Here is a 27,232-nt window from a genome sequence, read left to right as displayed (position 1 = left end):
ACGTCCCGCTATCGCTCCACCCTCGAGGGATGTGAAGGGCCCACCGGAGGACGGGATTAAAACCCGGCGCTGCCAAGTGTGGGAGGGAAACACCCCTGTCTCGCTTTCAGTGACAGCCTCACCCCCCAAAAGAGTGGGACGGCGCGGCGAGCTGACAAGTCAGCTTGATTAGAAAAGTAGAGCTTAGTTTTGAAAGTTAAATTGCTGGCCCTCCTCTACCGCATCCCTCTTCCTTACGAGCAGGTTTGGGGGCTTGGTGTGTACCAGCTGCAGGGCCAAGCCACCATTTGGTGTAACTGGAAGCGCTGGGAGCCGTTCGGACGGCGGGAGCGGCGCGCGCCGCTTCGGCTCCCGCGCTGCCCGGCGCTCCTGCGAGCGCGTCCGCGCCCTGCGCCGTGCCTGGACCGCTGAACCCGGCTCTCCGTTTGTGCCCGCGCTTCTGTAGTGTCCAAGCTGCGCGGTTTTCCTTGCATCCCAAGAGCACTGAGTAAAGCACCTAAATATACTCCCTGCTCTCTCTCTCTCTCTCTTTTTTTTTCCCCTAAAGAAGAGGTTGAATGAGCCTCTTGCAAACAGTTTGGTTTCTTTCATATAAAAGAACAGCCTCCGCCTCCAGCCTGAGCTAAAGCACAGCATTTATCCTTTGTCATTCTTTTTTTTTTTTTTTTTCCTTTCCCCCCTCCCTGGTGCATTTTCTCCTGGCAGCTGAGAACGACCTGGGTTCAAAGACGCTGGAGGTGCGCAGGGACTGCAGGAACGGCGGCAGCCGATGGAAACCCCTGAAGCCCGGAGCTGAGCAGCTGCTGGTGGATAAAGTAAGGCGCTGTCCGAGCTGTCCCTCTCCCTGCTGCGGGGCTGGCGTTTCTCTCCCGCGTGCTCAGCCTCGGAAACTATAGCAATACGCTCGAGTAAAAGCTTCCTGAATCCCTGGTTCCTTTAGGCACTGGTGGGGATATATATATATATTTTTTTTTTGGTTACGAGAGTTACTTTACAGCAGTAAAAGAATGGGAGCGTTAAGCTTTTTCCACTGCAATGGTTTCCCTCTGGTGTATTTTGGAGGCTTTATGGGCCGCCCTTTCCTTTGGCCGAGCGTTCCTCGCGCTTGGAGCGCGCCGGGACGTTTCAAATCACCCGTAGATCTGCGCTGCGGTTTTGCTGTCTTCTGTTCCTTCTCTTTAACCGCGCGTCCTTTGGGTTTGGTGCTGTTGCCGGCTGTGTCGTCTCCGTGACGTGTTTATGTGCCTGCTTTTTTCCCCAAGTGTTTTGCTAGTAGAGGCTCGATGCAGGATGGCTTTGGGGGTTTTGTGCATGATGTTCTCCACAGGGGAAGTAAAAGCTGTTGGTTGGGGGACTGGGGATGTCGCTGCCTCTCTCTGGGAATCAAAAAAAGAAAAAATGCAGGACAGACGGCAAGATCTGGTGCCGTCGTCGGAGGCACTTGCTTGTTTGTGCGCGGAGCTGTTTCTCGTCTATGCCGTGCCTCGAGTTTGAAGCCTAGGATCCTTGGTTATTCCAGTGTCGACTTTGGGATGTGTTTCCTGTGCACGTCTGGTTTCACCGGTACCCGAGGTGTAAGGCTCTGGGCTGTCCGCAGCGCAACAGAGTTGCTAGCTGGTGTCTAACGCGATGAGAGGAGAGGTGGCTAATGAGCGGGGCAGATGTCTGGCCCTTGTTGTTCCTCGGGGGCAGGTGAACAGCGAACGAGCTGGAAGCCAGAAACGGGGAATTTCCCAACTCAATTCAAGAAGGGAAAAGCGGACCATCCGCCGCTGGGCCTCTGCAGCCCCTTACCACTGTCCCTCCGTACTGGTGCATTACTGCTGACAGCCTCCCTTCGACGTCCGCTGAACTGCCCTCCTGACACGCCATTTCCAGCGGGGACCCGACCTCTGGCCCTTTGGTTTTCCACGATAGAAGCAGTAAGTTGGCCATAAGTGGGTGTCTCAGAGTTAGTGGGCTGAGATACAAGCCAGAGGGAGCTGGACTTTTCTCTCCCTTCCCTTGTGTCCTGCTCTACTTCCTGTGGTTTTCAGGTTCCTCGTCTACATCTGTACCAGACCTAGATCACTTCTTTCGGCTTGGGAAGGCCATTCTGATAATACCTAAGCTTCTAGCTTGACACGTGATGTAATACCAACAGAGCTGTTCATGCTGTGGGGCAGAATAAAGAAAGGCAATGATAATATTCCTGTGACACTGCTATTACAGCAGTGGAGTGTCCTGCTGTAAGCCCTACCTAGGAATACAGTGAGTTGTGTTATATCACACAAAACGTGTCCATAATCAAGAGCTGGTGCTGACTGATGCATGGCTGTATTTGGTCCAGCTTAATAAATGAAATACTTTCTTAATGTGTTAAGAGGAACCATACGTTTGGCAGCCTTGGTAGCCATCCTTCAGGCCCCATAAAGAAGCCAAGGTGCCACTGTGTTGTGGCATGATATTGTTGCTGAATGCATGAAAAACAAGATGGTCTGTGCTCTGAGTGATCTGAATGTGCAGACTTACTTCTGATGGAGCCTAGAGACTGGACATTAGAGCATCCTTACAAAGGCAGGTGAAAATTAAAACTCCAGCAAACTGAAAATGCTGCTGAAGTTTGGGAATGGCTAGCTAAGAAGTTTTCCTTCTCCACTGGTGGTATCAAGAGAAAATCTGGAAAGGGAAAGGAGCTTCTCAACTCCTTCTGAATGAGCAGAGACCAGGGTGTGAGGTTCAGCTCGGCCGCAGATGTGCCAAAGATCTGCGCGTCGCAGGGCCAGGGAATTGGTTTTGGGTGCTGATCAAGAAGCCCTTGGAGACCTGTTCATTACTGCTGTTAGGCAGCTTGTTGCTTGGCTTGAATTACAGCGAATGGGCAGGTGTGTGAAACCGGTGCTGGGGGCTATAAATCAGAAGCACTGTGTTTATCCTGCTCTTGCAGTTCCTTATGAATGTGGCTAACAATAGCAGGGCTTGAAAATTCATTTGTCACCTCTGTCCCAAGCTGAGTGAAGATCTATGGGTCTGTAAATCACCTCCTTGCAGAAGGAAATTTCTTCTTTGACGAGATTTATAAATTTGAGTAAAGATTTGTGGGCTTGGTTATCTCTTGTCAAATCCATTCATTGGCAGCTGAAGACCGGTCAAGTGGCTAGATCTAGCACAGAAAGGAGTGATTTATACTTCCAAACCAGAGGCCAGGTTTTTGGAGCAATTGTGCTTGATTTCCATCTCGAGTGGGAATGTGTGAGGTGGAGAAAGAGCAAGAGGTCACTGACAAAGCATTGGTAAAGACAATAAAATGTCACATCTGGTTACCGTGTTGATCACTTTGCAACCAGCTGCATCTTCATATGTCTGCCTAGACAGCAGGGATGGCTGCTCTTAGAAGCCAGGTCATCTCCCATCGAGGTACTTCTCCTTTGCGCATGAGGGCAGGAAAAGAAGAGCAAAATGCAGTTGGAGGAGAAGGTGATGGCAGTAGGAAAGGAGAAAAAGGGAAACATCTCATTCTGTATTGCATCTCCCAGGCACAGTAAGAGTGCACAGATGCTCACACCCCCTCCTGTGTTTTTTCTTATTGCCCATGGCTCTGCTCTGCTCTCCGTCATGCTCAAGCTGTCCTAACAAATGAGTATCTGCAAGTCTGGACACAGGTTTTAGAAGTTTCTGGTGGGCTAGATAGACTTCATTATCCCACTTCCTAGGTGGGGATGGGTAAATTGAAGCACCAGAGGGTGGTACATGCAGAGCCATGCAGGAATTTTTTATTCTCTCCTAATTTCAAGAAGCAGGAGAAAAGTAAACTGGGGTTAAGTTGAGCCTTCTTTTTAAAGCTCTTGGTATTTTTTTTAAATACATTTCTCTGCCTGGAGAGTAACTTTGAACTGAAATAGTTTATATGCAAAACATCTTGTTTTAATCCTTAACTTGTTTGCAACCTTTGCTTTTGTGTGAGCAGTTTGGCAAATTAAGGACAAGCTTACACAGGACCTCAAAGTCCTCAAATCTGCAGTCTTTGCAGCAGAAAGCTGAAATGCCAAAGAGTTACCAGAAAGGCTGTCCTAGCAGTGATAGGACCCTTGGCACCCCTCAGCATACCTCTGTGCTATGTCCTCAAGCAGCTCCTACCAGCTGGGACAGTGACAAGTCCTGGGGTAAAAATTGGTTACTTTCTTCAGCACCAGAGCAATTCTGGTAGCTATTTTATGGGTCTGGATGGCAGAAGTACAGGTTGACAGTCTCATCCCGAAATGGCTTCATTCTGACCAAAATTGCTGGCCTCTGCTGTTATGTAGGAAGGGACTATTTGCTCCTAGTTAGCTGTCTGACCAGAGTTAGTCATCTTGGCTCTCTCCATAGTCAGATGCTGGGGGAACCTATTCTAGAAGGAGAATTCAGACCATCCTCAAGTCTAAACCATCCCCTCAGAGAGCGTAGGCACATGTGTATTAGCTTGCTCTGCCCTACCTGGGAAGGAACATACATGACTAGAAATGTAGCTTTTAGCCTTCAGCTTAGCAAAGGTGAATCCCCTCCCAAATATTCCTCTTTTCTTCTCCTTCCCCACCTCCTCTACAGAGTAGTATCATATAAGGGGCTAAAGCACAAATTTATACGCTGGGAAAAGCCATGTCTTGATACCTAGGATGGAAACCTCGCCTGTGCATCAAAGCCAGCTTCTTTACCATCACCTGTGCTAACAGCAGGCAGCCTGCAGACCTGCTGCACAAAGCTGTTGAGCATTCACAAACCCCCACCAACCCAGCCTGTCCTTGCTCCTCTCCAAGTCACGAGCTCTTTCTGGAGGCTGGTGGGAGGCCACCCTTGCAGTGACGATAGCTGTGTGAGCCACACGCACCAGTCCCTGGCTCCCCAGAGCTAATTCCCCACCAGCATGTCTATCGAGAGCAGGAAATTTGAGCAACGTGCAGCTTCTGCGAGAGCAGCGAAGGGAAGGCTGGTTTGGGTTGTCTTGCTCATACTGCGTTGCACTGAATGGGGAATGCTGCTTGATATTCTGTACCAGCTGGCCTGCTTTCTATTTTTATCTCCTAGCATAATGCTGAGTGAGCATTTTATTTGGTGGGGTTGGTTTTTTTTTCCCCTATTTAAAATGTGTCCTGCGCCATGTTTCTCTTGCCTTACTGCTTTGAGAAGGAAGGGGGTGTGGAAGGGGTTGTAGACTGCTGCATTCTGATACGTGAGCTGGATTTAATCATTTAATCACAGTGTTGTTTTTTTGTTTTTTTGGGTTTTTTTTTTTTTTTTTTTTTTAGTTCTTCTGTCCATACGAATAGGCTCACAGAAAAGCATAGTCCCGTTGCTTTATTTGTGCTAATTAGTTTAAATATCAGCGCCCTGGTGACCAGAGGTTTATATATACATATGGAGGGCTGCCAAGAAAACACATCCCCTTTTAATCTCTCTTCCTTCACTTCAAACACTCAGTGCTTCTGCCAGTGTATGTCTGATATGTATATTTTCCGAGGTTTACATTATATCTTAATAAACCGTATTATGCTGTGCTACTTAAGTGTTCTGAAATCTTTTAATGTATTTTTTCCATTATTTTCCTCCTTGAAGCCACTCTAGGTGTTTATAAACACGTTTTTTCCAAGTTCTGAAAAACTCTGCCCGTCTGTGCAGCGTTGTAAGAAAAACACCTTGCTCGTTCAAGGAGGAAACCGCAGTTAAGTCCAAGCTGACCCTGATGTACCTGCCTTGGAGCCTCATGACTTTCTAATGGCGTCATATGTTCCCCGTGCGCCTGCGTGAACTGTGCTCAGCGAGGCTCTCCAAATTAGCGGGGGCCGCAGCAGCGGGCAGCCTCTTCGGCACCTGAGGTCCGATGCGTCTGATCCAATTTAGTTTATGAACTGGTCAGAGCATGAAGAACATTGAATGAATGTGTATAATCTACCATGAACTCCAGGTCATCCGTAAAGCCATTTGCATCCATTTCGCATGAATGGACCATGCTTTGAACTTACTCCCCAGTGACTGGGATGAATATAAGTGCCAAACAGGCTTTAAGATTGCTAGTACCAAGAACGAGCAGAACTTATGAACTTAACATGGTTTGGCTGTTTTGCTTTGCCTTAAGAGTGCTGTGTTTCCGTACAGAGCATCACTGGTCTCAAACATGAGTCTTGGTTGGTGTTACCCCAACAGTACCATAGCATAGGTATTTCTCCACAGCCTCTAAGGGCAGAGGAGGCTTGAAGGAGTGTGAATCCTTACTGGAAGGAGAAGCCTGAAGGGAAGGAACAGTAAGCTTTGCCTTGTGGGTTTCTGTTCTGGATGATGAAAGAGAGAGATTTGAAGTTCCAAATTTTGAAGAGATTCTCAGCTCTTTAGAGATTATATATAAACTTATATTAAGAAAAACGTCAGCTTCCAGCTGATGGTCTTTACAGTGTAGTTGAACCTCAGGATGTTTTCTGTGCCCCTGCAGATGGTGGGTACTGCATCCTACATAGCGATGAACGTGTGTGTAATGGTGGCTGTATGTAATCAACTGTTCTACAGTTCAAATTAAGCTCTTCATCTTCATCTTAAGTATCAGCAGAGAAAGGATCCCTTTCTTATTGCTCAGTAGTTCTACCTTGATACTTCAACTCATTACTCAGCTCTGTCACTGGGTTTCACTCTGGGATATGGTTTATACAAAAGAAGCTTTAATGTAACCTCAATTTGCGTTGCATTGCTAAAACCTTAATGACAATTTGCTTGGCAGCAGTATATACTCTGTGGTTTGGCTTTCCCCAGTGCACTATGTTCTCAATAAACTAAAGTCCGTGTTAGGTGTAGCATGAAAAATCTCTGAGTAAATATTGGAACAAATGCTTTTGTAGTGCTTCCTAAGCTCTGGGTGCACTTGTAATTCAAGGCTACTGCAGTGTCACGGGTATTTTGCTGAGTAAGAGCTAAATTTTGGAGGGAAAGGTGAAAGAAGTCACAGCCTAAAAATCTCTTCTCCTTTAGCTATTGAGATGAGGTTCTGTGATGTATCTTCCATACAAAAGTGCTGCTGAAGCTAGCAGTCACTGAGTGTGTGACTACGTCTTGGCTCTGAGGAAAATCGTATCAAGGGATAGAAGGGAAGTCCTCTGAGAGATGAGGTCTGAAGTGCTTCACCGTGTATCATCAGGCCGATGTGGCTAAAGGTGATTCGCCTTCAGCTCTCATGATGGACAGCTGCACTACGGAAGTGGGAGGGCTGAAGTTCAACCTCCATGTTGTTGTGAGCTCTGTGCAATTCAGTAATGAGTCCAGCATGGTTGGTTTGCTTCTGTTGGACCTACTGGAAGGAAGATCTAGGACCTGCCCCTCTACTTCAGCCTGATTGTAGTCATGTAACTTGGGGAGGTAGATCCAGAAGCAAACAAACACAGTGCACCTGGCCACAATGTAATGGTGCTTTGGTTGGCACGTGAAAATCGGAGCTTGCAGGTAAGGTTCAACTGTTTTGGGTGGATTTTGCTCTGCATTTTGAAATCCAGAAGCTGAAGTGGATTTTGGGTGACTACTACAGGTAGAAATAAATGGTCTAGTTTATTTATTTATTTTTTTCCCTTGGTTTTGTTCTATAGAGTTGTGATGTTTTTATACCTGAATTCAATTTGGGACATTAACCAAGCACTGCGCTTGTACTGGAGAATGAGGACTATAAAATTTAGAGAATGAGAAGCTGCAAAGGGAACTTGGGTATTATATCAGTGAAACCGCATGGCCTGGACTGAGCTTCTAAATGAATCTTAATCTTCATCTCTTAATTGACTGCAGAGAATATAGAGAATAAGTCCCTTAATAAATCTCTTTCAGGCTCTAATATCTAGGGATATATATTATTCTGTTGCCCCAAAATCCTGAGAGACTGATCTGACCGGAACTAGAATAGGCATTTCATGTTAGCTGTGTCTGGTGTGATGGGGTCAGTGATTGCACTCCTTTCAGCTGGGAAAAAAGACCAAGTAATAGCTGGTTGCAGTGCAGTGCTGCCCTTGAGCTTTTACCTGTATTAAATGCTGTTTGGCCGCTGCAATACCAAGACACATTGTGCATCAGTCTATGGAGAGTAGCCATGAAATAAACTTGTAGGAGGAAAGTTGGAACAAGTAAGGTGAAATGGGTTCAGGCTGTCGTGCTGTGTTGGTGTCCCCTGGATCCATCCAGATGTGCGGAGGAGAGTTCAGCAGAAAACCAGGAAGGGACTAGTGGGATGAGGGGGAGGAACGGGGACAGTAGCTGACATGCCTGGCTGCCTTCTTAGGCATGAGTCAGAGAAGGATTTCCACAGGCGAAGGATGTGGTTGCGTCAGGAGGGGGACTCACAAGGGCAGTTTCTGTATCAAGCCTTGGACTGTTCTTCTTGCTCTGATGTCTTGCGGCATCCCATCACACCTGAGTGGTTTCTTGTCTGCAAGGGAACTGTGCTCTGCAACTGGGTGTTTGGGGCTATCTGGGCCCTTGTGCCTGGGTTGCCTACACCTGTGGAGAGAGCCTTAGTCACTTCACCAGCTGTGGAGGCTTGGCCCAGCACTGTGTGGTGCAAGCTGCTGCGTTAGCACATCCTTCAAAGGGGAGGTTGTAGAGTCTGAACCACCTTGAGCCGTCATCAGAGAAACCACCCCCATGTCAGGGATGTGGCTCAAAGCCTGTATGCTATTTGGGGCCATCTTCAGAGGGCTCCCTGGACCCTGATTGATTGCCAGGCCTTGGACCTTTCTTGTCCTCAGGGATGGATTTAACTTGTGTTGCATGTGGACGGCTGTTGTGGCATGGCTCACTTCCCAGGTCAAGATGTGTTTTTGTGCAAATCTACATGCAGGTGAAGTGTGACCTTTTCCAGTTCTGTCCACCTGTCATTGCTTTGTGTGGTGGTATTGAATTTTGGATGCTTCCCCAGTGATGCCCTATATGATGTAGTAAAGGGCAGAAAGCGAAGTAAAACAATTGCTGTGAGCTGGAAAAGGACTGACGCCAAGTGTGGTTACAGCGAGGTGCCCAGAGAAGCAGATTTCTCAGAGAGATGAGTCAGTACCGAATGCTTCCCCTTACACTCCTCCTCACACAAGAACTTGCATGTCTGAAAGCAAAAATACCTCTACCACCGCTCTTCGTATGGTGGGTCCTCCTCTGCTCACTCGCTTGACACACCTCCCAAATTTTTAGGTGAGTCCAGCCACTGACAGGGGAAACGAGCAGCTCCTGCTGGAGCCGGGCTACAGCTTGTGATTGCCTTTTAAAGGGGCAATCTTGCTATGCCGGAGGTGTACGCAGTTCCTCTGCCAAGTTTAGATGTGGAAATGGCTGGGTCGCATCAGTGTCAGTGTAACGCTGGGGAAGGGACTGCACCGGACGGCAAGCAGCGCGCTGGCTCGGGTGCCTTGCTGCGGTCGCGCTCTGTTCGGGTGGACGGGCTGCAGCCAGCTGGCGTCCTTTACCGCTCCTGGAAAGTGGGGAAGAGAAAATAGCAAAAGGTAAATTAAAGCTGGACACGAGGACTGCAATTCACTGATTCATTCGCAGGGTGACCTAGCCCCGAGTGCCGCTACCCACGCTCTCTGTCAGCTGCGCCTGCCTGACGCGTTACCTGCCTTTTCCGTTTGGACTCTTGACCTCTTCGTTAACTCTGCCTTTCAGCAGGGAGCCAAGAGCTTTCTTGAGTCTTTAATACAGAGCGAGAGTCAATTAAAAGCTTGGGCAGAGAAAAAAGAGGGTCGTTAAAAACAAACTAAAGTTTTTCCAAGACTTCACCGTAACAGCGAGGCATTCAGTTCTTTGCAATGCCATTAGTGTTCTTGGACTCGCATAGGGCTGTGCTGGTGGAAACTGTCTTGCAGATTTGCTTCTGTCTTGTTATTGTTGATTCCCAGATGTTCAGCTGTGTGGGCAACCAGTGGCTAGAGCACCTGCAGTAGACTTTTGCAGGGTTGGCAATACAAGAGACCTGGTCTCTGCAGTGTGAGACTTTCGGTTCCACATCGATGCTGCAAAGTGCTCAGAAAAAGATTAAGAAGCTAATGCAATCTTTTGCAAACTGATGTATTATTTTCTCCCCATCAAGCCTGCTGAGCAAGATAGTGTCAGGTGTTCTCCCTGTAACTGCATAGTGTAGTGCTTGCTGCCTAACTTGGCCTCTCTCCTTGTAGGGCCAATGGGTATATGCTGCGAATTGCCCCAGGTTCTTCCAGTGTTGGATGCAGTGGTGGGTGAGGGTACTGGATGGGCAGGAAGCAGGCAGAGAGAGGAGGCGGATATCTCAAATAGAAAACGATTTCTGCTTGCTTTTCCCCTTGCCCACGAGCACGCACGGCAGAACGACTGGCGGCAAGATGAGCGGAAGGGATCGGCTCTCGCCGCGGGAATCCTCTGCCCCAGGAAACTGCCTGCCGCATCACGGGGGCAGGATCTGTTTATTTTCCCCTGAAGTACTGGAAGTATTTCTTCTGCCTGTAGTTGGAGGCTGGGCAAGAAGAACCAGGCGTTGGATCTGTTTGTGCAGAGTTTATTCCCCTGGGTTGTTTATTTGGGCCAGCTCTTCTACAATATCTCACTTGTAGTTTTGCACTGGACAAATATCAAATACTCCTCAGGAGGGATCTTTGGTCACAGCGCAGCTTTGACAGGTGAGAACATTTGTTTTGAGCTCCATCCTTAACCATGAGTGATAAGTTTGCATTTCCTATAGATGATATTTCAGGCTGACCTCAGTTGTTACAAGTCACCTTCATAGTGGATCAGGCATTTAAAATGTGTGTAATATGGTTGTCTTCCTGTATGAGTTTCATTTTGTCTTTTCTGTTTTGGTGCTGTTTCAGCAAAACAATTAGCAACGAAACCCCACATCCTTCAGGTCATCACTGAAGAATTTCCTTTGCACCTTGCTACAGCATTTTACAAGCTCTTCTTCAGAGATAATTTTTTTTTCCTACATCCCCCCCCCCCCCCGCTTTAAGAAGTGAACTTTACAGGCGCTTCTTGGGAGTCAGACATTTTCCAGCTCTTATTTTGCAAACTATTAGAGCGGCAGATCGTGAGGTGGGAACCCAGTTATGCAAACAAAGCCACGTCACTCTCGGCCAAAAATAGCTCCGGTACATGTGCATTAAGGTGGAAACGAAGGCCTTCGGTGTACATACTGCAGACAGCAAGGGGAGGGAGGGGAAGCTGCAGCTTTCTGTTCAGAGCCTCTCAGGAGATATTTAGCAAAAGTGCATTTCCCAGCGACGAGCAGAGAATTACTGCTTACAGTTGCAGTGGCATAGGAGTTGCTGCCTTTCTTACAGAGAGAGGGGACTAGGTTTCTGAGAGATGGCGCTTTGTTCTCCGGGGTATTCATCGTTTTTAACATCTGCCCCCCCCCCCACGTGGAGCATGTGGAGATGCTAGGGAAGAGTTCAAAATTGTGGCTTTTCCCTTTTCTTTCTTCTCTTTTCTTCCTCTACCCAGTGCAGCTCCAGAAGAGCGCAGGCTTGTTCTTCCCTCCAGCGCCGTCTGGGCCGATTCTCAGGCAGCCGGTCGGCTCCTTGCTGCGGGAGAGTTTCACATCTCGGTGCGGAGAAATTGCCCCTGCTACTTGGCTTAAGTGTTCATCTGCTTTCATTTTGGCCTCATCCAGCAAAGCGATACCCTGAATAATTTTGCTAGAGAGTTCCTATTGCTATGTGCTTGCAGAGGTGCTGGTGATGTTAGGCTTACCGTGCATTTTCAGCAGGGATGGAGTCCAACCTCCTTTAATATGCTGCATTTATTCTCCGCAGGCTTAAAATAAAACTTTTTCTTTCTCCTGTAGAACTGCTATGTTGCTGTGCCTTTGCAGTGATGTGTTTAATTGCAGTTTGCTATCTAGCTGTTAGGAGATTGCATAGCGTTACTAGCCCAAGGAATCATTTTGGGTACATGGGGGAGATAACATTGAAACTCAGGTGCGGAAAATTCTGCTCGGACGTGTGTAGATGGGGTTTCTCCTTGGAAAAGAGCCCCCTGTTTATGGAGACCTGCAATTTCTTATCATACAATACTTTTTCCGGGATGAGTCAAAAAGGACCTATAAAGTTGCACGAAGACTTGCTGTCTCTGCAGTGGGGGAAGTGATTCCCAGACGCTGTTCGTTACCTATTCCTCATGGATGTTTGGTTTTTTCTTTCCCTCTCTCAGTTAGAAATCTTGTTCAAATTATCTTTATATTCAGCCAGAATTGCGAGTGCCTATCAGAGTAGCTTACTTAACCTGTTCTAATACAAGTTCCCCATTTCTGCTTCTCTTTTTTCCAAAGGTATATATAAAATCATTCTCCTGCAAAAATCCCCAAATACAATTTTTGTTTGGTTGAGAGGGTTTTTTTTCCCTCCTCTCATTGTGGCATGCATATGTGTCTGGGAAACTCAGGTAAAGAAACGAACCTTTTGAATATTAGGATGCTTTGCTTGCTCCAGACCAGAGCATTTTAGCAGTAGGAGTCCCAGGTGTGTTTCTTTTTCGGCTGTGCCACCTGGAGCATTGCAATATTCCAAAATAGCTGACCCCAGGCGCAAATCATCCCGCACAACTACACAAAGAAAAAGGAAGATTAGTGCCGATTTACAGGCCTGTCAATTAAACAAGAGCACTAGGATTCCCGGTGTTTGTCTGAGAGGTTAGGTATTGTGGTGAGAGCGAAAGGACAGCTGTATCCCAGTGCCGCAAACGTAACCGCTCGTTCCTTGATTCAGATATTCCGACGTCCTGCACCCTTGAGCATTAATTCTGAGGTTTATTTTGAACCGTTGCTAGGGAAGTGTGTTGTAATGGCATCCTCTTTCCACATCTATTAGCAGCAAGAGGATAACAGAGGAAATCTCGCCCAGATTTAGTTGGGGACTGGGGGCAGGCGTGGGAAGGGGGGAGAAACACAGCCCAAAAGCGGGTCAGATGTTTGGGGGGGGGGGGGTAATTCTTGCTTGACGTCGCGAGATCCAGCAGAGCGAGGATATTGCAGGTGGCTGTGGGTCTCCTGCAGCTTTGGGGTTGACCAGGGAGTTGGTTGCGGCGCGTGAGGAGTTTGCTGCCATACGGTTTATATAACGCGCCGGATATAGGCGGGTGGGGGTTCTCCCCATGGCCCGGAGCAGGGAACGGCCTTGCCTGCGGAGTTTTAGGGGCAGGCGTTGATGCCGTGTGGCTTTGTACAAGCTGGATGAGGAAAACGGGGTGGGGTTCAGCTTGGATTTGAGATGGCCTTTGCGAAGGTTCAGCTGTACTGTGCTGCCTCTTGATCGTGTTTTTGAGGGAGCTGTATCAGAATTTATCTTAAAAGGAAAAACTTTTAAATTGGCTTTCTACAGCTTTCCCTCAGTAGCTGGTAAATCTTCCCACTTGCGCTGGGAGTGATGGCTGTGCTACACGCGAGTCTGCAGAAACCCCCCCGAGCCGCAGGGAGGTCGGGGAAGGAGGCCTCCTGCTCCACTTCTCAGCAGCCTGGTGCACTCGGGGGAGCAACGTCCTTGCAAGGGCAAGCCATGGGGCCGTGCTGGGGACACGCGTGCCCTTCGCAGCCCATCAGCCCCTCTGCTTGTGCCATAGCGACACAGTTCTCACGCCGTCAGCGACGCCTCGGCAGCCTCAGGCGGCAGGGCCAGGGTCTTCCGCCCGTTATTCTGTTATTTGCTTTCTGCCTCATGCAGCTGAAACACGTGGCAGCATTCTGCAAATCTGCACGACGCGCTGCTCTAGCGGATGATGCTCTTAGCGTCTGGCTGGGTCCAGAGGCACCATGTGCTAAACCCAGGATGCACAGCACTGATGCACAAGCAGGCCACGTTTGGCCAAATACAGAAGCCTCATGAAGCTGCAATCTTCTGGTCAGGGACGACATTATTTAGGACATTTTTCTGTCTTCTGGAACATGGGGACATGTGGAACAGCTGTCTGGTGGCTCCTCCATCTAACCCTAAATGCTAAGTCTCACTTGTATTATAAACTCTTACCCTTTGGGCTTTCTGTGCCTGTACAGTCCTAAAGCAAGCCTGCACATCGTATGGCCCATGGGCTGGATTACTCCCACAAAGCAGGTTCCTAGCCCACTTTGTGATGTTGGCACACCAGCATGAGTGTCCATGCAAACCGAGAACCAACCTCTGATACACTTCCGATGCCCAGCCAGGCAGCGCTGGATACAACGCCTTACCTGCCGGATAACCAGCAGCCAGCGGGATGACTAGTGTCAAGGGTACCTCCACAGAGGACAGCAACTGGCTGGGGACATGGAAAACTTGGAGCAGGGATGTGGCAGACAGAAGCTGTAGAGGAGAAGAAAGTGCAGTGCTCAGACCTGGCGGTCTTTTCAGTAGCTTATTTGCCGTCTTTAACAGCCAATACCACATGCTGCAGATGGGAGTGCAGGAAAGAGCTGGGACTTCCATACAGCCGTGAGATAAACAGCAGCTAATCTTAGTAAATGCTGTTCTTCAATATCATCTTCCAGACTCACATACAAAACTCTGTAACATGTAGCTTCTCTGTACTTCAGCATCTGCATCTCTAAAAGGGGCAGCATGGCACTGGCCTCCCGCAGCGCTGTGGTGCACTGTGCGAGTTAATGTTTATTAATCTCATCTGGGTTCTTCATGTGTAAAAGATTCTGGATGTCAAAATGTTTAGTTTGGCTTTATGATGCTGGAAGTGCGCTGCTTGGTTCCTCCTTTGGATTTTTGTTGTGACTCATGGGAGATACGGCACCGTTGTGTCGGGAGAGTTGAGCAGAAGGAGCTAGTCCTGGTTTGATAGCTGGGATCCCCGTAGCAAAAGATGCTCAGGGTTAATGAGCAGAAAGAGCTGCTGGAGGACTGTCTGTGGAATTACTTAGGACCTTGTAGGAGAAGAAACACCCTGTGAGGGACATTGGTCAGGCGGCCCAACAGGAAGGCACTCTGATCACACGGTGGTAAGTGTGGAGCAGAACTGGGTGGATCTTTGCTCATGTTCTCCCAAACCCAGAGCTAGGCCAAGTCCGTGGCAGGTCCCTCTCCCAGGCTCAGCCTGTTGCTGCAAGGCATGGCTGGGTGCAGAGGATTCAGCCCAGGGGTTCAGCTCCAAGCTGGGAGCAAATTAGTTTCAAGTGACAGATGCTCATATTGTGTGTTTGGTGTTGACTATAGCTCCTGGTCTTGAGGTGGCAATAACTCTTGTTGTGGGCCTCTGCAAACACTGAGAAGCAGCATTTGCCCTAAGGAGCCCACAGTCCAAACCAAGGCAGACACCTTGAAATAGTCGGTGCATTAGGAGAGAAGGACTTTTAATTACAAATCTTGCTGTTGAATATTTTTATTGAGTTTTGCAAAAGCCTCAACCACTAACATTGCCAACCCGAAGCAGCAACAAATATGATTCTGGCTTAGAAACAAATGTAATTAAGGCACAAAGACACAAAAATGGGTGAGTGTTAATTGCCTCTGTTCTTTGAGCCTGGAGGGAGTCTCTTCTCAAGCTTTCTCATCTAGCCGCCCAGAGCAGAAACTTTCTCCGCTTGTGTTTAGAAGAAAGACAGAAAAAACGATTCTTTTGATAGCAGAAGGTCGTGGGCCGTGCGTCTCAGGCCACAGGATGGGGCAAACCTCTGCCTGCCACTCGGTGAACCGCCAAGGTGCCCTGGCTTTGCAATGCACTGTCACTTGAGTTTGCTTCATTCTTGCTGCTTTCTAGGATCCTCTCCTTTGCTGAGGAGTTGCACCATGGGTGCTGTTTCTGCTGCTGTGGTTAACCTGCATATTTTCTCTCGGATGAGTCTGTCTTTCCAGCTACCAGTTGGAAAGCCCACTGGGGCTGCAGATACATCGGCTTGTGCTGGAACAGAGCGTACAAAAAATAGTCTCCTCAAGGACGTGGCTTTCTGTACTGCTTTGGCTGATGTCAGAGGATGGAAAAGGTCTTGTTTTCTCCAGAAATCTTTATTCTTAATGTGCATTCAAGAGAGAGCAAGGCAAAAAAAAAAAAAAAAAGTGTATTCTACTAAACCACTAAACCTAAGTTAAGAAGCCTGTTCAATTTTTAAACAGTTACATAAAACCATCAAAGTCTGACAGCACAGAGATGCACGTCTGTTCAAAAGAGAAAGGGAAAAAGCAGCTGAAATGGAGTGCTAAAGTTGATTCCCCCAGGCTTCCACCTCAAGCAGCTTTAATTGGTAGATGAACCCACCCCTGCTCTTTCTCCCCCCTCCTCGTTTTCCCCTTTCCTGACAAAAGGCTTCACATTGCCGAACTCCTGGGTAAGTGTGAACATTTCTTATGCCAACACTGCTCCTTTTTACCAAACCAGCTGTGTCCCAAGTAAGCATTTCTGTGCTCCTCTTTGGGAAAGAAGTTTGTGGACATAAGCAATGGGAATATGGGTTGTCTAAAGCACACGCAGGAACTCTGGACTCCTGCATATTTCTGCTTCTCAACAGCCAGCTCTGTGCAACAGTCTCTAGTTACCGCCATGGATGTTAACGTGGAAGCCCTTCCACCACAGAAGACCTCCAAGACACCACCGTGGTGGCCGTTACTCACGGCCATGGCTGCTGCATGCAGGATGATGAGCAATGGAGGTAGCATGTGTCTTCTCCCAGGAGGAGATTGTCCCGGCCCAGGCAGTGGAGCTCAGGATCTCTGGCCCACTCTTCCCTCAGATGTGTGGATTTACAGGAGGAGAGCTTTGGCAGGAACAAATTGTAATGTGTGACATGCAGTTCCCTCATGGCCATCATCAAATGATACCTTGCTTAGGAACAACCTTGCCTCTTTTCCCTCACTTAAAAAATTGCTAGGAAAGTTTTTAGATGAGTGGTATTTTTGAAGTGTCTTGCTTGTTGCCCTGAACATTTAGTGTTCTTGTAAGGAGTCAACCTTCCTTGTGTGAACAGAACTTTGTGTTCACCAGTGCAGCCTCTTGTCCACGCTGGTATTTGACAGTACCAGGATTCAAGTGTTGTTGGGGAGCATAGGCTACTTTGGCTCATGGCAACTCACCGAAGTCACCTAAAAAAAGGTCTGCCGGTTCCTGATGGTGGCCAAAAGAGTTGGAAGCTTAAAGCAGTGAGCTTGATGCAGCTGCGAGGATCAGTGCTAAGCACTGTCAGTGAGTTGGTGCACGAGAGTTTTGGGATACTTGCGTGTTCTTGTGGAGGGGGAGTCATGTACCTTGCAAAATGCGGGGGTGGTCTGTGCTGATACCATTATGGTCACAACGTGCTATAGGACTCTTCCAGTAAAAAAAAAATCCCTTTCAATCTAAAAAGAGCACAAGAAACAGTGATCAGAGAAAGTTTTGATACTGTCTCTGCCTTTACTGGTTTTGGTATATTTGAAGCCATATCCCTCTTTGGCTCTGTGCTGTCGATGGATTGATGCCAGACACATGGTGGGGCCTGGGCAGATTATCGCAACAGCCTCTGCTGTCTGTATAGGACGTTGGTGAACTTCACTTTGCTGCCTTTCTGGGCTGCTGGCTGTATATGAAAGGCGTGTGAACTTCATAGGTGGAAGGAGGTAGGAATTCTTCTGCTCTCTTTGAGGCTTTTGAAACACAGTCGTGGAGTTCAGACCAGATTTGACTTCATACCTGGCATCCTGTTTGTTTGGACTGATGTTTGTCTTGAACAGTGACATTCAGATCTGATCTTCTTAAGAGACTGATAGGGCACTTAGCTTGCAGTTTTTGAGTACAGCTTCTTCATCTTTAGTGTTTATTAAGCTTTAGTTTTGGCGTCATTTTATGGCATTTGCCACTTCCTCTGCCAGAAGAGACAAGGCTGGCAAGTCAGCTGTGAGCAACCACTCAGCACCCCTTGACCTTTTTTTCCTAGATAATTTGCAGATGGAGAGTCAGGAGCTGAATGGCAATGAATCATCTGCAAGAACTTGTGCTATAGGATCACTTCTCTCTGGATAATGCACAGAAATTTGCTTGTGTCTTTGAGTAATATTAATCTATTAATATCTACTACCTAGGTACTGGAAATCCATTATATCTGGTTCTGTCTAGACATGATCAAGGGCATACTCTCAACTCCCATTATTTTTTGATAGCATTAATATTCAAGCAAGTCTTTGTTTTAAAATGTATTCAGAAAGCTGTAGTTATTACAGGAATTCCTGAGGAATGGAAAGAAGTTGTCTTCTGAGAAAAAGGAGAAAAAAATCTTAAAGAAAATCCCATTCAAGTTAGGGGATAGATTATGATATCTTTTCTTATCTGCCAGCATTTGCTCTTTGCTCTGGGTCACTGGTTCAAAACCAGCCCAGCCAACGCTCACCGTGGGAAATGAGCTCGCTGCGCTAGGCTTCCAGTTCTTCCCAACGGTGTTAACCGTGTGCTTCTGCAAGTGCTCCCTTTGATTTCTAGATGGCCGATTTACTTAGGGAGGAGTTGCATAATTGGTCAGTCCTGGCAGTAACCCACTGGAGGACATGAGGGGTGGGCGTTAAGGGCGCAGCTGGGTTTCCTCAATCGCAGCGGTGACTCTGAGCAAGGAAGGATGCTGATGTTCCCGTGAGGCAAATGAAACACAGAAAAGCCGTACGGTTTCCTCAGGGTCATGGGGAAAGGCTGTGGCAGTGCTGGATTAACCACCTTTGACTTTGTGACCTTGTATAGGTTATGATCCTTCTCCTTTGGGCTTGCCAAGCTTTCTAATGTTGAATTCAGTATCAAAAATCTAGTTATGTTTAAAATTAACTTACTATCTGCTTTCCTAACGTGTGCTGCAAAGAAGGTGATTAGATTAAAATTGCCACGACATCTATCATGAATAATACTACACAGAGTAAATTTTAAGGAAATCACACTGTCATGGTGCTGCTTGGTAGCTGGAAGCCCTGGCTTGCTGTTTGTGGAAGAGTGGAGTGGAGATGGGAGCTGTGGGAAATTTTAAGTAAATTTTCCTGATATAATGAAGGTTTTTGGTTAAGAATGCACGCATCGTCTTCCTTATGCATAGCAGGGCTTTGCTCTGATAGGGGGATTCCTGGAGAAAACAGCTAGGAGAAAAAATACCAAAATTCAGGTTTGCTTAAGTCTACCCTTTCAAAAAAACAGAGGCATTTGAAGTGCTCTTGTACTCTCTGAATTGCAGTTTCCTTCCTGTGTTTGCAGACTGCCCGAACCTCCTCCAAGCTCCCTGCAGAACACAGATGTTTACTTTAGGGTCCCTGACTTGCTGCGTTATCTGTCTCTCCCAGGACCACCTCCAGCCTTATGGTTTCACCAAAACCTCCCCCTATTTTAGACAGCATCAGAGCGCAGAAGTTGCTGAACTCTGTGCATCCGAAGAGCCACCTCTGTGTTGGTGTGCCAGGATCCCGAAGGCACTCAGCGATCTGGCAGGATTGTGGCACGGGTCCCAGTGCTGAGTCCATGTTTTAAAAGCTTTCTCGCTGCTTCCTCGTCTTCCTGCCCGGCTCGTTGTGCGTGGTGTTAAGCAGCTGCCACATTGCACTGCTGAGGCAGTAACGGTTCAGGGATCAGTAAAGCAATTCCCCTCGTTTACATTGCTTTGGGATTCTTTAGGATGACAGGCACTGTATAAATACAAGTAATTGTCATTAGAAAAGCCTTCAAACAATTCTGCTCACACAGCCTCAGGTAAAGGACTAATAAAGAAAATCGGCCACAGGGGAGCCTATTCTTGCCTAATTAAATCCACTGATGTTTTTTATGACGGAAGACACAGAAATATTTTATTTGGGCTGCTCAGTCTGGGCATAGTCACTTACCAGTTGCAAATCAAAGTGATGTGAGTCTCTGCATCAGGAATGGAGACCAACAAGGAGCAGAAAAGCCGGGGGGAGAAGTGGAGTCCTAACCTAGGATGGCACCTCTCAGTATCGGGGTGACCAAGTGCACCTGATGAAGAAGGATTGATGGTGCTTTGTGAAGCCTGCTGGTTCAGGAGGGTTTTAGGGCTAGGCAGGCCACAGCGTGGGAGAGACCCACGTATATCCCGTCAGTCACCACAGAAAGTGCGTTGTTTGGGGTTGGGAGGTGGCCGGGAGGCTGCTGTGTTACTCCTATGTCTATACCGCAAGGATCTCGGCATGGGTGAGACAGAATGAGAAAGAGGAGTTTGCAGTCGCAGCAGATGACTGTGGTGATCTCAGCCCTAGACAGGATTCACGGGGGCTGGCAGAGCAGGCAAGGGAGCCGACCTGATCTGATACATCCTTCCCACCAACACTCTGAATTTCCCGGTGACTGAAGACGGCTTTTGCAAGTGAGCGGCAGGGAAGTTTTGATGAAACAGTCATCAAAGAACAACGCATAATAAGCTGGTGATGTAACGTACACGCAGTGTCTCCCCGTGGTGGCAGCAAGCGTGTGTCTACCTGATACAAGCTGTAGCACCTTTCCTATGGGAACGTTGAAATGCTTTATGGCGTACCGATGCCCTCATCATAGGCATGGCTGATGGAGACGTTCAGGAGTGACCTTTAATTTTTAAACTGAGACATGTAAACTGTGCTTTTTACAAAGCTCCTAAGCTCTTGTATTGATTCTAACTGCAATTGTTAGTATTGGGCTCTTCTGAAAATAAAACTTCAGTTATGCTGATTTAGGGCCCCAAAACATGAAGGATCCAAACTTTATCCCTGGTGACTTACTAATGGTCGCCCTGCCGTTAGATAGCAGCACGTGCAGGGCAGTCTTGGTGTCGTTATTCCCATCCTGCTGGTTGTCTCTTTCTTTCTCTAAACTTGGATAGAAAAACGCAGCCCTTGTTTAGAGAATTGTGAGAAAATGATTTGCCTGGGTGCAAATTGCCAGCAGGATGATGCTTGGAAGGTCACTGTCACTTTTTCTAGCTCTGTATCCCAGTAAACCATATCTCTGTATTTTTGATTGCAGTGTTTTATGCCTCCTGGACAGTTCCCGAGGTTCCTGCCCACCTGCTGTCTTTATCGGAACATGGTTTTATGCTAGGTCTCAGCTGGTGCAAGCCAGAACCATGCTGGAAACTGGCAGCACTCTTGGAGTCTGACATTTTACCTCTATGAACCTGCTAGACAGATCCAACTTTGTGCTTTACCCAAGCCCTCTAGCGCTAAGAATCCCAACTGCTGTTCAATGCATTGAGGTGGCACCTTGTCAGGTGAGCTGTCTTTGCTTTGCTATTTTTGAGAGAAACCTGGTGGGGCTCCACTTAGCTCTTGAGCGAAGCTTTAGAAGGAGCATGCCTGAAGCAGAAAAAATATGTGCCGCAAGGTCTCATGCAAGAATTGCTTCCAGGAGGCACCTCCTGTCTTGCACTATGCCTCTAAGGCTTCTGTGTGATTTTGTTCTGCTTGAGGATAATTCCTACAGGCTTAGTCCTGAGCCTTGTCACGGAGCCACATGAAGGGGGCTCAAAAATCCAAGCTCACTGGTGTCATGAGATTGTTTTTTTAACCTCATGATGAAGTTGGTATTTCTCTGCTGCCATCCGGGAGGTGAGGAAGGCAGCACAACAAAGAAGCAATGTGTCAGCCATCCCTGGCTGGTAGATGGGCCTGTGGAGCTGTTGTACGTCAGCATAACTGAGAGCAGTCCAGAGGATTTGGCCTGTGAATTTGGCTGAGTTATGCTGACTGCTCCGGGATAAAGGAAAGCCTTTCTCCGTGGCAGCTCTAAGCCATGCCAAGATCTGAGTGGGCTCTCAGATGCTTCAGGAATAGGAGGAGGTTGCAACACTTATAACCTCTGCTGTGCTGAGCAAAGGAAGAACAAATTGGAGGTCCCAGTGGATCATGCCCACCTCCCACAGAGCTATCATGTTTCTGATGTTTTTGTAAACTGTGCCTGGCTTACAGATAATAGGAGTTTCTCAATCCCTGTCTGTCTTTTTACTACCGCTGATGCCATTCTGAAAATCAAGCTAGCTTTTTTTGTGGTTTCCATGTCTCTACCAGAGCTGGATTTTAGTTTTAGCTGAAGTGTTTGCTCTCATGGAGACATTGAATTCTGGAGTATCTAGAAAGGATGCTCATCTGGGCTGTGTCTCCCTGGTTACCACGTCATGGCCAGTTCTGGTGATGGTTCGGCCATGCAGAATCTTCTACTTAACTTTCAAACTCTTCTGGGGTCCCAGATGCTACTCCCCAAATTCTGCCTCTCCATTTCTCTCTTCCTCTCCATCTTCTTGCCATTCAAAAGAAATGGGAGGTGAGGGGAGAAGCAGTTTTATGGCCTAAAGGCGTTCCCTAGGCTCTGGTAATTGTCAGAGTCTCAGTAATTGTGAGAGAGTCTAAATGAAATCTTGCCTTCCTTCCCTAGCGCTGCTCAGCTCATCTGTTTTGTCACCTGAACTCACAAGTACTCATCAGTTAGGGGATGGAGATTTGCATAATTAGTGTTTTTGAGGTACCTACAGGACTGCAGAAGGAGAAGATCTCAGCTCTTATCTAATGAAGTGCTGACAAAGAGAGGTATCCATGGAGACATCCATTACAAAGCGACGTTCTGAAGCTAGTTCTTTCCGATGCCTGCTAAAATGCCAAAGGGTTTTCTTAAGTATAATTTATACTATTTCTTTGCTCCAACTCTAAACAAAAACAGTTATGCCTGAATATGAAGAGACCCATCATTTTAAAAATGAGGTTTGCAGGCCCTTACTAAAAGATAGGGACAGAATTGAACTGGAAGAAAGATGCTCATTTTTATTAAGAGGTCCTTCCTCCATGCTGTCCTACCGCCCGAGTGCCAGGATGGAAAGCCAGAAGCACTCTTGGCCTAGCCAGGAGAGGTGCTGAGCATCACTGACTTCAGACACGCATGCCCAGCATCTCAGAAAAATCACGTAATCTAGGTGCCTCAACAGCACTGGGGTTGCCCAAAGTCCAACCAGCCAGCGGGGTCCAGTTTGGTCATGGAGATGTTCTCCTGCAAACATCCCGAGGGGGTTCCCATAAACTCTCCCCTGGGGGGGGGAGGGAGGTGGAGCAGAAAGACTGCATGGTGGCTGCAGTTAGGGTATAGAAACTACAGGCAGAGTTTAGGTAGTTTTAGAGGAAATAATTTTAGAGGAATACATAATTTTAGAGGAGATAATCTTCTGTTTTTGTACTGGATCAGATCTCTCTAGCGAACTTTGTTGGGCACTTAATTCTGGGGTTCTCAGAGGCCAATAATCATCACGTCAGTGTTAGAGGGCAGGAATTTTCTTTTAAAATTTCTTCTTTTATCCCCTCTCCCCTATTGCTGCCATTACAGCATTTTGCACTTTCTTGACACACTCTTGTGAATCTTGTTCTGTAGGTTTTGGCACGTAGGAGGCTGGAAATCTGGATTCTTTTCCCCACTGTCATCCTGGTCAAGGCAGAGGTAATTCTGCCACCACTTTGCACTCTAGCTTCAATATTGCTTCTGCAGAAACCCTCACGCCCTCAGATGCATTGAGATGAGTACTTGAAAGTTTCCTGCACAAATATTAGCAAGGTGGAATTGCTTGTCCCTCACAGACTCACGAGATCTCAGTACTTACAGTACTTCTGAGCTGATTTGCACAAAAGAAGGCAGAGCCCAAATATTATTCCCAACACTTGAAGTTTAAGAATTCCACCTTCTGCTGGTGGAAAAAGATGATGTAGTGTCATGTGTTGCGTGTTTGTTGCAGATTGCTCACTCAGATGTTCGGAGCACCACTAGCTATTGATTTGAGGATTAGGGCATCGTCTCTGAGAGAAGTCAGAGCCTAAAAATGATCTTTCTCTATCATCCAGGCATTCTCTCTCTTTAGTGAATTTTGGATTTGCTGGTTTAGCCCTCAAGCTGCAGAAACTTGCTGAGCTCCAACAACAGGTCTCTTGGGTGCGTTAGTTAAAGCAGTGGTTAGAGTTGTGTGTGTGTTGTGCTGCTTTGAGGGGATCCACAAACAATAACTAAGAAAAATGAGTCTAATAACAGGCAGCTTAAATATATCTTTGAGTGATCTGTTACTCCCTGCTCCTCTCCCTGGAAATTTTTGTACTCTACAAGCCAATACGGTCGGATACCACAAAGTTAGGGACCTATAGTTACCCCGGCTGCCCAGGCATAGCCGTTATGGAGTTGCTGATGGGTTGAAAAGATCTGGTAAATATTAAATGAGCTGCTGGACTCCTCTGGCAACATGAGCTTCAGGGAGATTTTCAGCACGATCAGGAGACAACTTCTACACCTTTGCTGGGAGTGGCGGATAAAGTGCTTAAGCTACTGCAAGGATCTGAGCAGACAGAGAGTATCTGGCTGTAGAATTAGCACCTGGAGGCTAATATTCTTTTGTACGTGTATGGGAGGGACGTGGCTGCTCAAAAAAGCAAAAAAGACTTGGACATCTCGGGGCATTTGAAAGAGGCCGGCTTCTCTTTTCTGACAGTCTCTTTTTGACACGTACTGGGGGCATCGTCTGTTATCTGAGCTATCTGAATATTCAAGTCGCCGTGGATAACGCAGACCTAAGTGGAAAAACACAAATGCGAAAACAGCACCTTTGCGCCAGCAGCTTTCAGTCTGACATCAGTCTCGAGCTGACACTTTGGAGATGGAGAAAGGGTGCAGGGGGGAGGAGGGTAGGGGAAGCCTGGTTTTGTGCCGAGCTGGAATTATGAAACCTCAGAGGAACTGCAGCCTCCTCAGTCTTTAAATGCCCTCTCACAAAAATCTCAGTGGGGAGCCCCTCCGATGCAAAAAGTGGTCCTCATCACCATCACCACCTCCACTCTGCTCCCTTCCCTCTGCTGTCCTTGGAGATGCTGTGGCTGCGAGGGCTTTGGTGTGGATTGGAGCAGGCAGGAGGATTCGGTGTTGTGTGACTGAAAGCAGCAAAACGTTACTGGAGAACCCTCCGGCCCGGTCCCCCTCTTCTGCTGCAGTCCTTTGATTCCCTGGTTGCAACAGCTTTCTTCCAGGGTGGAGAAGAAAGGACACTTTCAGAGCGGGCTCCCCCTGTGCCTGTGGCGCTGGCAACCCGAAGCATTCACAAGCCATGAGTCAGCCCTCACCACCCACCCCCGAATTATAAAGCGGATGGAAAAATCGCATCTTTGTTTCAAACAAGAAAGAAAATGAGCATGGGTGTTCTCGGCCCTCTTTCAAATCGCCCTTGGAGTTGGAGCTTTTGTGTTGTGCTCAGCTCACGCCCCACAGTCCCCTGTGCTTCTGCCCCTGGTTTTGCTCGCCTGAGGAGCTTGCTCGCTGTCTGTGCTTGACTGTGGGCCCCCCATCGGGGAGCAGTCCTACAGTCCCCAGGCTTATGTCACCCCACAGGATGCAGCATCAACACGGAGTTGATTTTTAGGCCAGCACTGTCGTGCCACTCAACAAGGAGTCTCACCTAATGCTTCAGAAGTGAGCTGAGAGGTGGCCACAGGGGCCTGTGATTTCTAGGAGACCTGTGACTTGGGGAATCTGTGATTTCTAGGTGACCTGTGACTTGAGGAACCAGGCTTCGAAACCCTCCGTACTTTGAGATCTGCACACAGAGATCTGAGTGTGGCAGAAGTCTGCTGGGAGCAACCAGCACTAATGAAGAGCTTGAGTAACCAAACTGAGATCTTGATTTTTGAAGCAAAGAATTACTAAGGATCGGTGATTTTGCTTGGGGGCCGTTTATATCTGTTATAAGTAGTAGTCAGAGGAAAGTGTCAGAGCTAGGTGTAATAAAGGACAAGGTGCTGCGTTCATCGCGGGAATAATCCCACTGCCTTCCTTAAGGTTAAACTTGCAATGACTTGACTTTTTACTTCTGAGGATTGAGGCAGGAGTGCTTATTTTGATGTTACGCTACATAATATTTTGCAGCTCCTTAGCACTGGCCTTATTCTGGGCTTATGACTCCCCAAAAGAGCAGCATGAACTGTGCTCCTTGCCCAGGTCTTGTGGGGTCGGTGGCTTAGCTCTGAGACCCTCCGCTGGCAGTGGAAAAGGGATCTTCATACGCTTCTCAGTACCGTTCCGTGTGAACTGCTGCCGGCTGATCTCTCTCACTGGCTCAGCAGCATAGATTTGGGTTTATGTTATGCTTGTGGCTAATGTTAATTTATAAGCTGTTTTCTCTCTTCTGGCAATGTGCTTTTGCTTCTGACTTGGAAATTATGCTAATGGTCGCTTAGGTGATTTATGGAGTCTGTATGTGGGTATATGCCTGGTGGGAATATGCAGGAGGTAGTTTCCCACATAAAGAAGGTTAGGGCCTTTGCAAAAGCTGGAAATTTCCTTTGCTTTCAAAACAGGCTTCTAATCCAAAAATAGCAGCAAGCTGGTGTCTTGGTTTCTCCCTGTTTATTAGCAGCAGATGCTGCTAATAGATGCAGAGGGTTGTCTGAAGGAGTGTTATGCGCACAGGGCATCCAGATACCTTGCTGGTTGCTGATCCAAAACAGACTGTCATCACAGGATCAGATTCGCACGTTCCTTGTGGGATTTCCAGACCTGTTCCCATTGCAAGGAAAATACAGCAGTGACAAGCCATTATTTCTTCTCAGCTGTCTAAATCAGTGAGGAAAAACTACATCTCAAGAAGCCGTTTCACTCTGTCGTAGCTGTTTTATAGCTGTGCAGGCAGACTTTCCCTGTCCGCATGTGATGATTATGCAGAAATTAGGGCAAATGCTGGCTATTCAGTTTTGGGGCTCACCTGAAAAATTGTGTCCTTCCGTAACAGAATTGTGCTGTTTGCAGAAATACAAAAAAATGGGTGAGAGCAAGCTTCTGCTCACATAACAGATCTGCCTTTCGCCAAATGTCGGGACTCTGCCATAACCTCTCTGCTGTCCTGACTCATGGCAGCACTGCATCACGTAGCTGAGGTTCTTGTGACATGAAAGAAATTAATGCCGAGGCACTGGAAACAGCTTCTGTGGTTGCTGGTGTGTGTTTTGTTGCTATGGGATTTTTTCTCCCATGTTCTGTCTCTCGCTTGGCCCTCGGTGGGTGGTGAGTGCCTGTCCTGGTCAGGGCGGAAAAAAGAGACCACGTGGGTGGTAATGCATGGAAAGCTCCACTCTGCCCTTGTGTCACTCCTCAAGTATTGTGGAGTTGTTCCGTGTGCAGAATCAGCGTGTACGTGGCCCTGAGGAAGTTAACTCAGTGTGGTGATGACATTGAAGATGGATGATTGGTGTGGGTAGTTGTGAACGATGTGGCTTTGAACTTCTAAATTACTCTTTTAATCCTGGCCTAAAGTGAAGTTTATAGAAATAGTGCAACTCAGCTGGAAGTGTTTGGAGAAGGTGGTGTCCCAGCTGTGCTCTGGGAAGTGGGGTGCTGCCTT

General features: G+C 47.5%; 1 protein-coding gene across 5 annotated transcripts in view; it reads left to right on the top strand.

Moving 5' to 3' along the window:
* Nucleotides 1-27,232, top strand: part of ARHGEF9 (Cdc42 guanine nucleotide exchange factor 9) — a 200,487-nt gene that overhangs the window by 31,833 nt on the left and 141,422 nt on the right. For all 5 annotated transcript variants that reach the window (XM_062584967.1, XM_062584964.1, XM_062584965.1 and 2 more), the window contains exon 4: nt 706-815. In XM_062584967.1, the coding sequence (XP_062440951.1) occupies nt 706-815 (110 nt within the window). The remainder of the gene's footprint in view (nt 1-705; nt 816-27,232) is intronic.

Source organism: Rhea pennata, chromosome 11 (assembly GCF_028389875.1).
Source record: "Rhea pennata isolate bPtePen1 chromosome 11, bPtePen1.pri, whole genome shotgun sequence".
Taxonomy (NCBI): Eukaryota; Metazoa; Chordata; class Aves; order Rheiformes; family Rheidae; genus Rhea; species Rhea pennata.
This window is presented reverse-complemented; position numbering and strand designations above follow the sequence as displayed.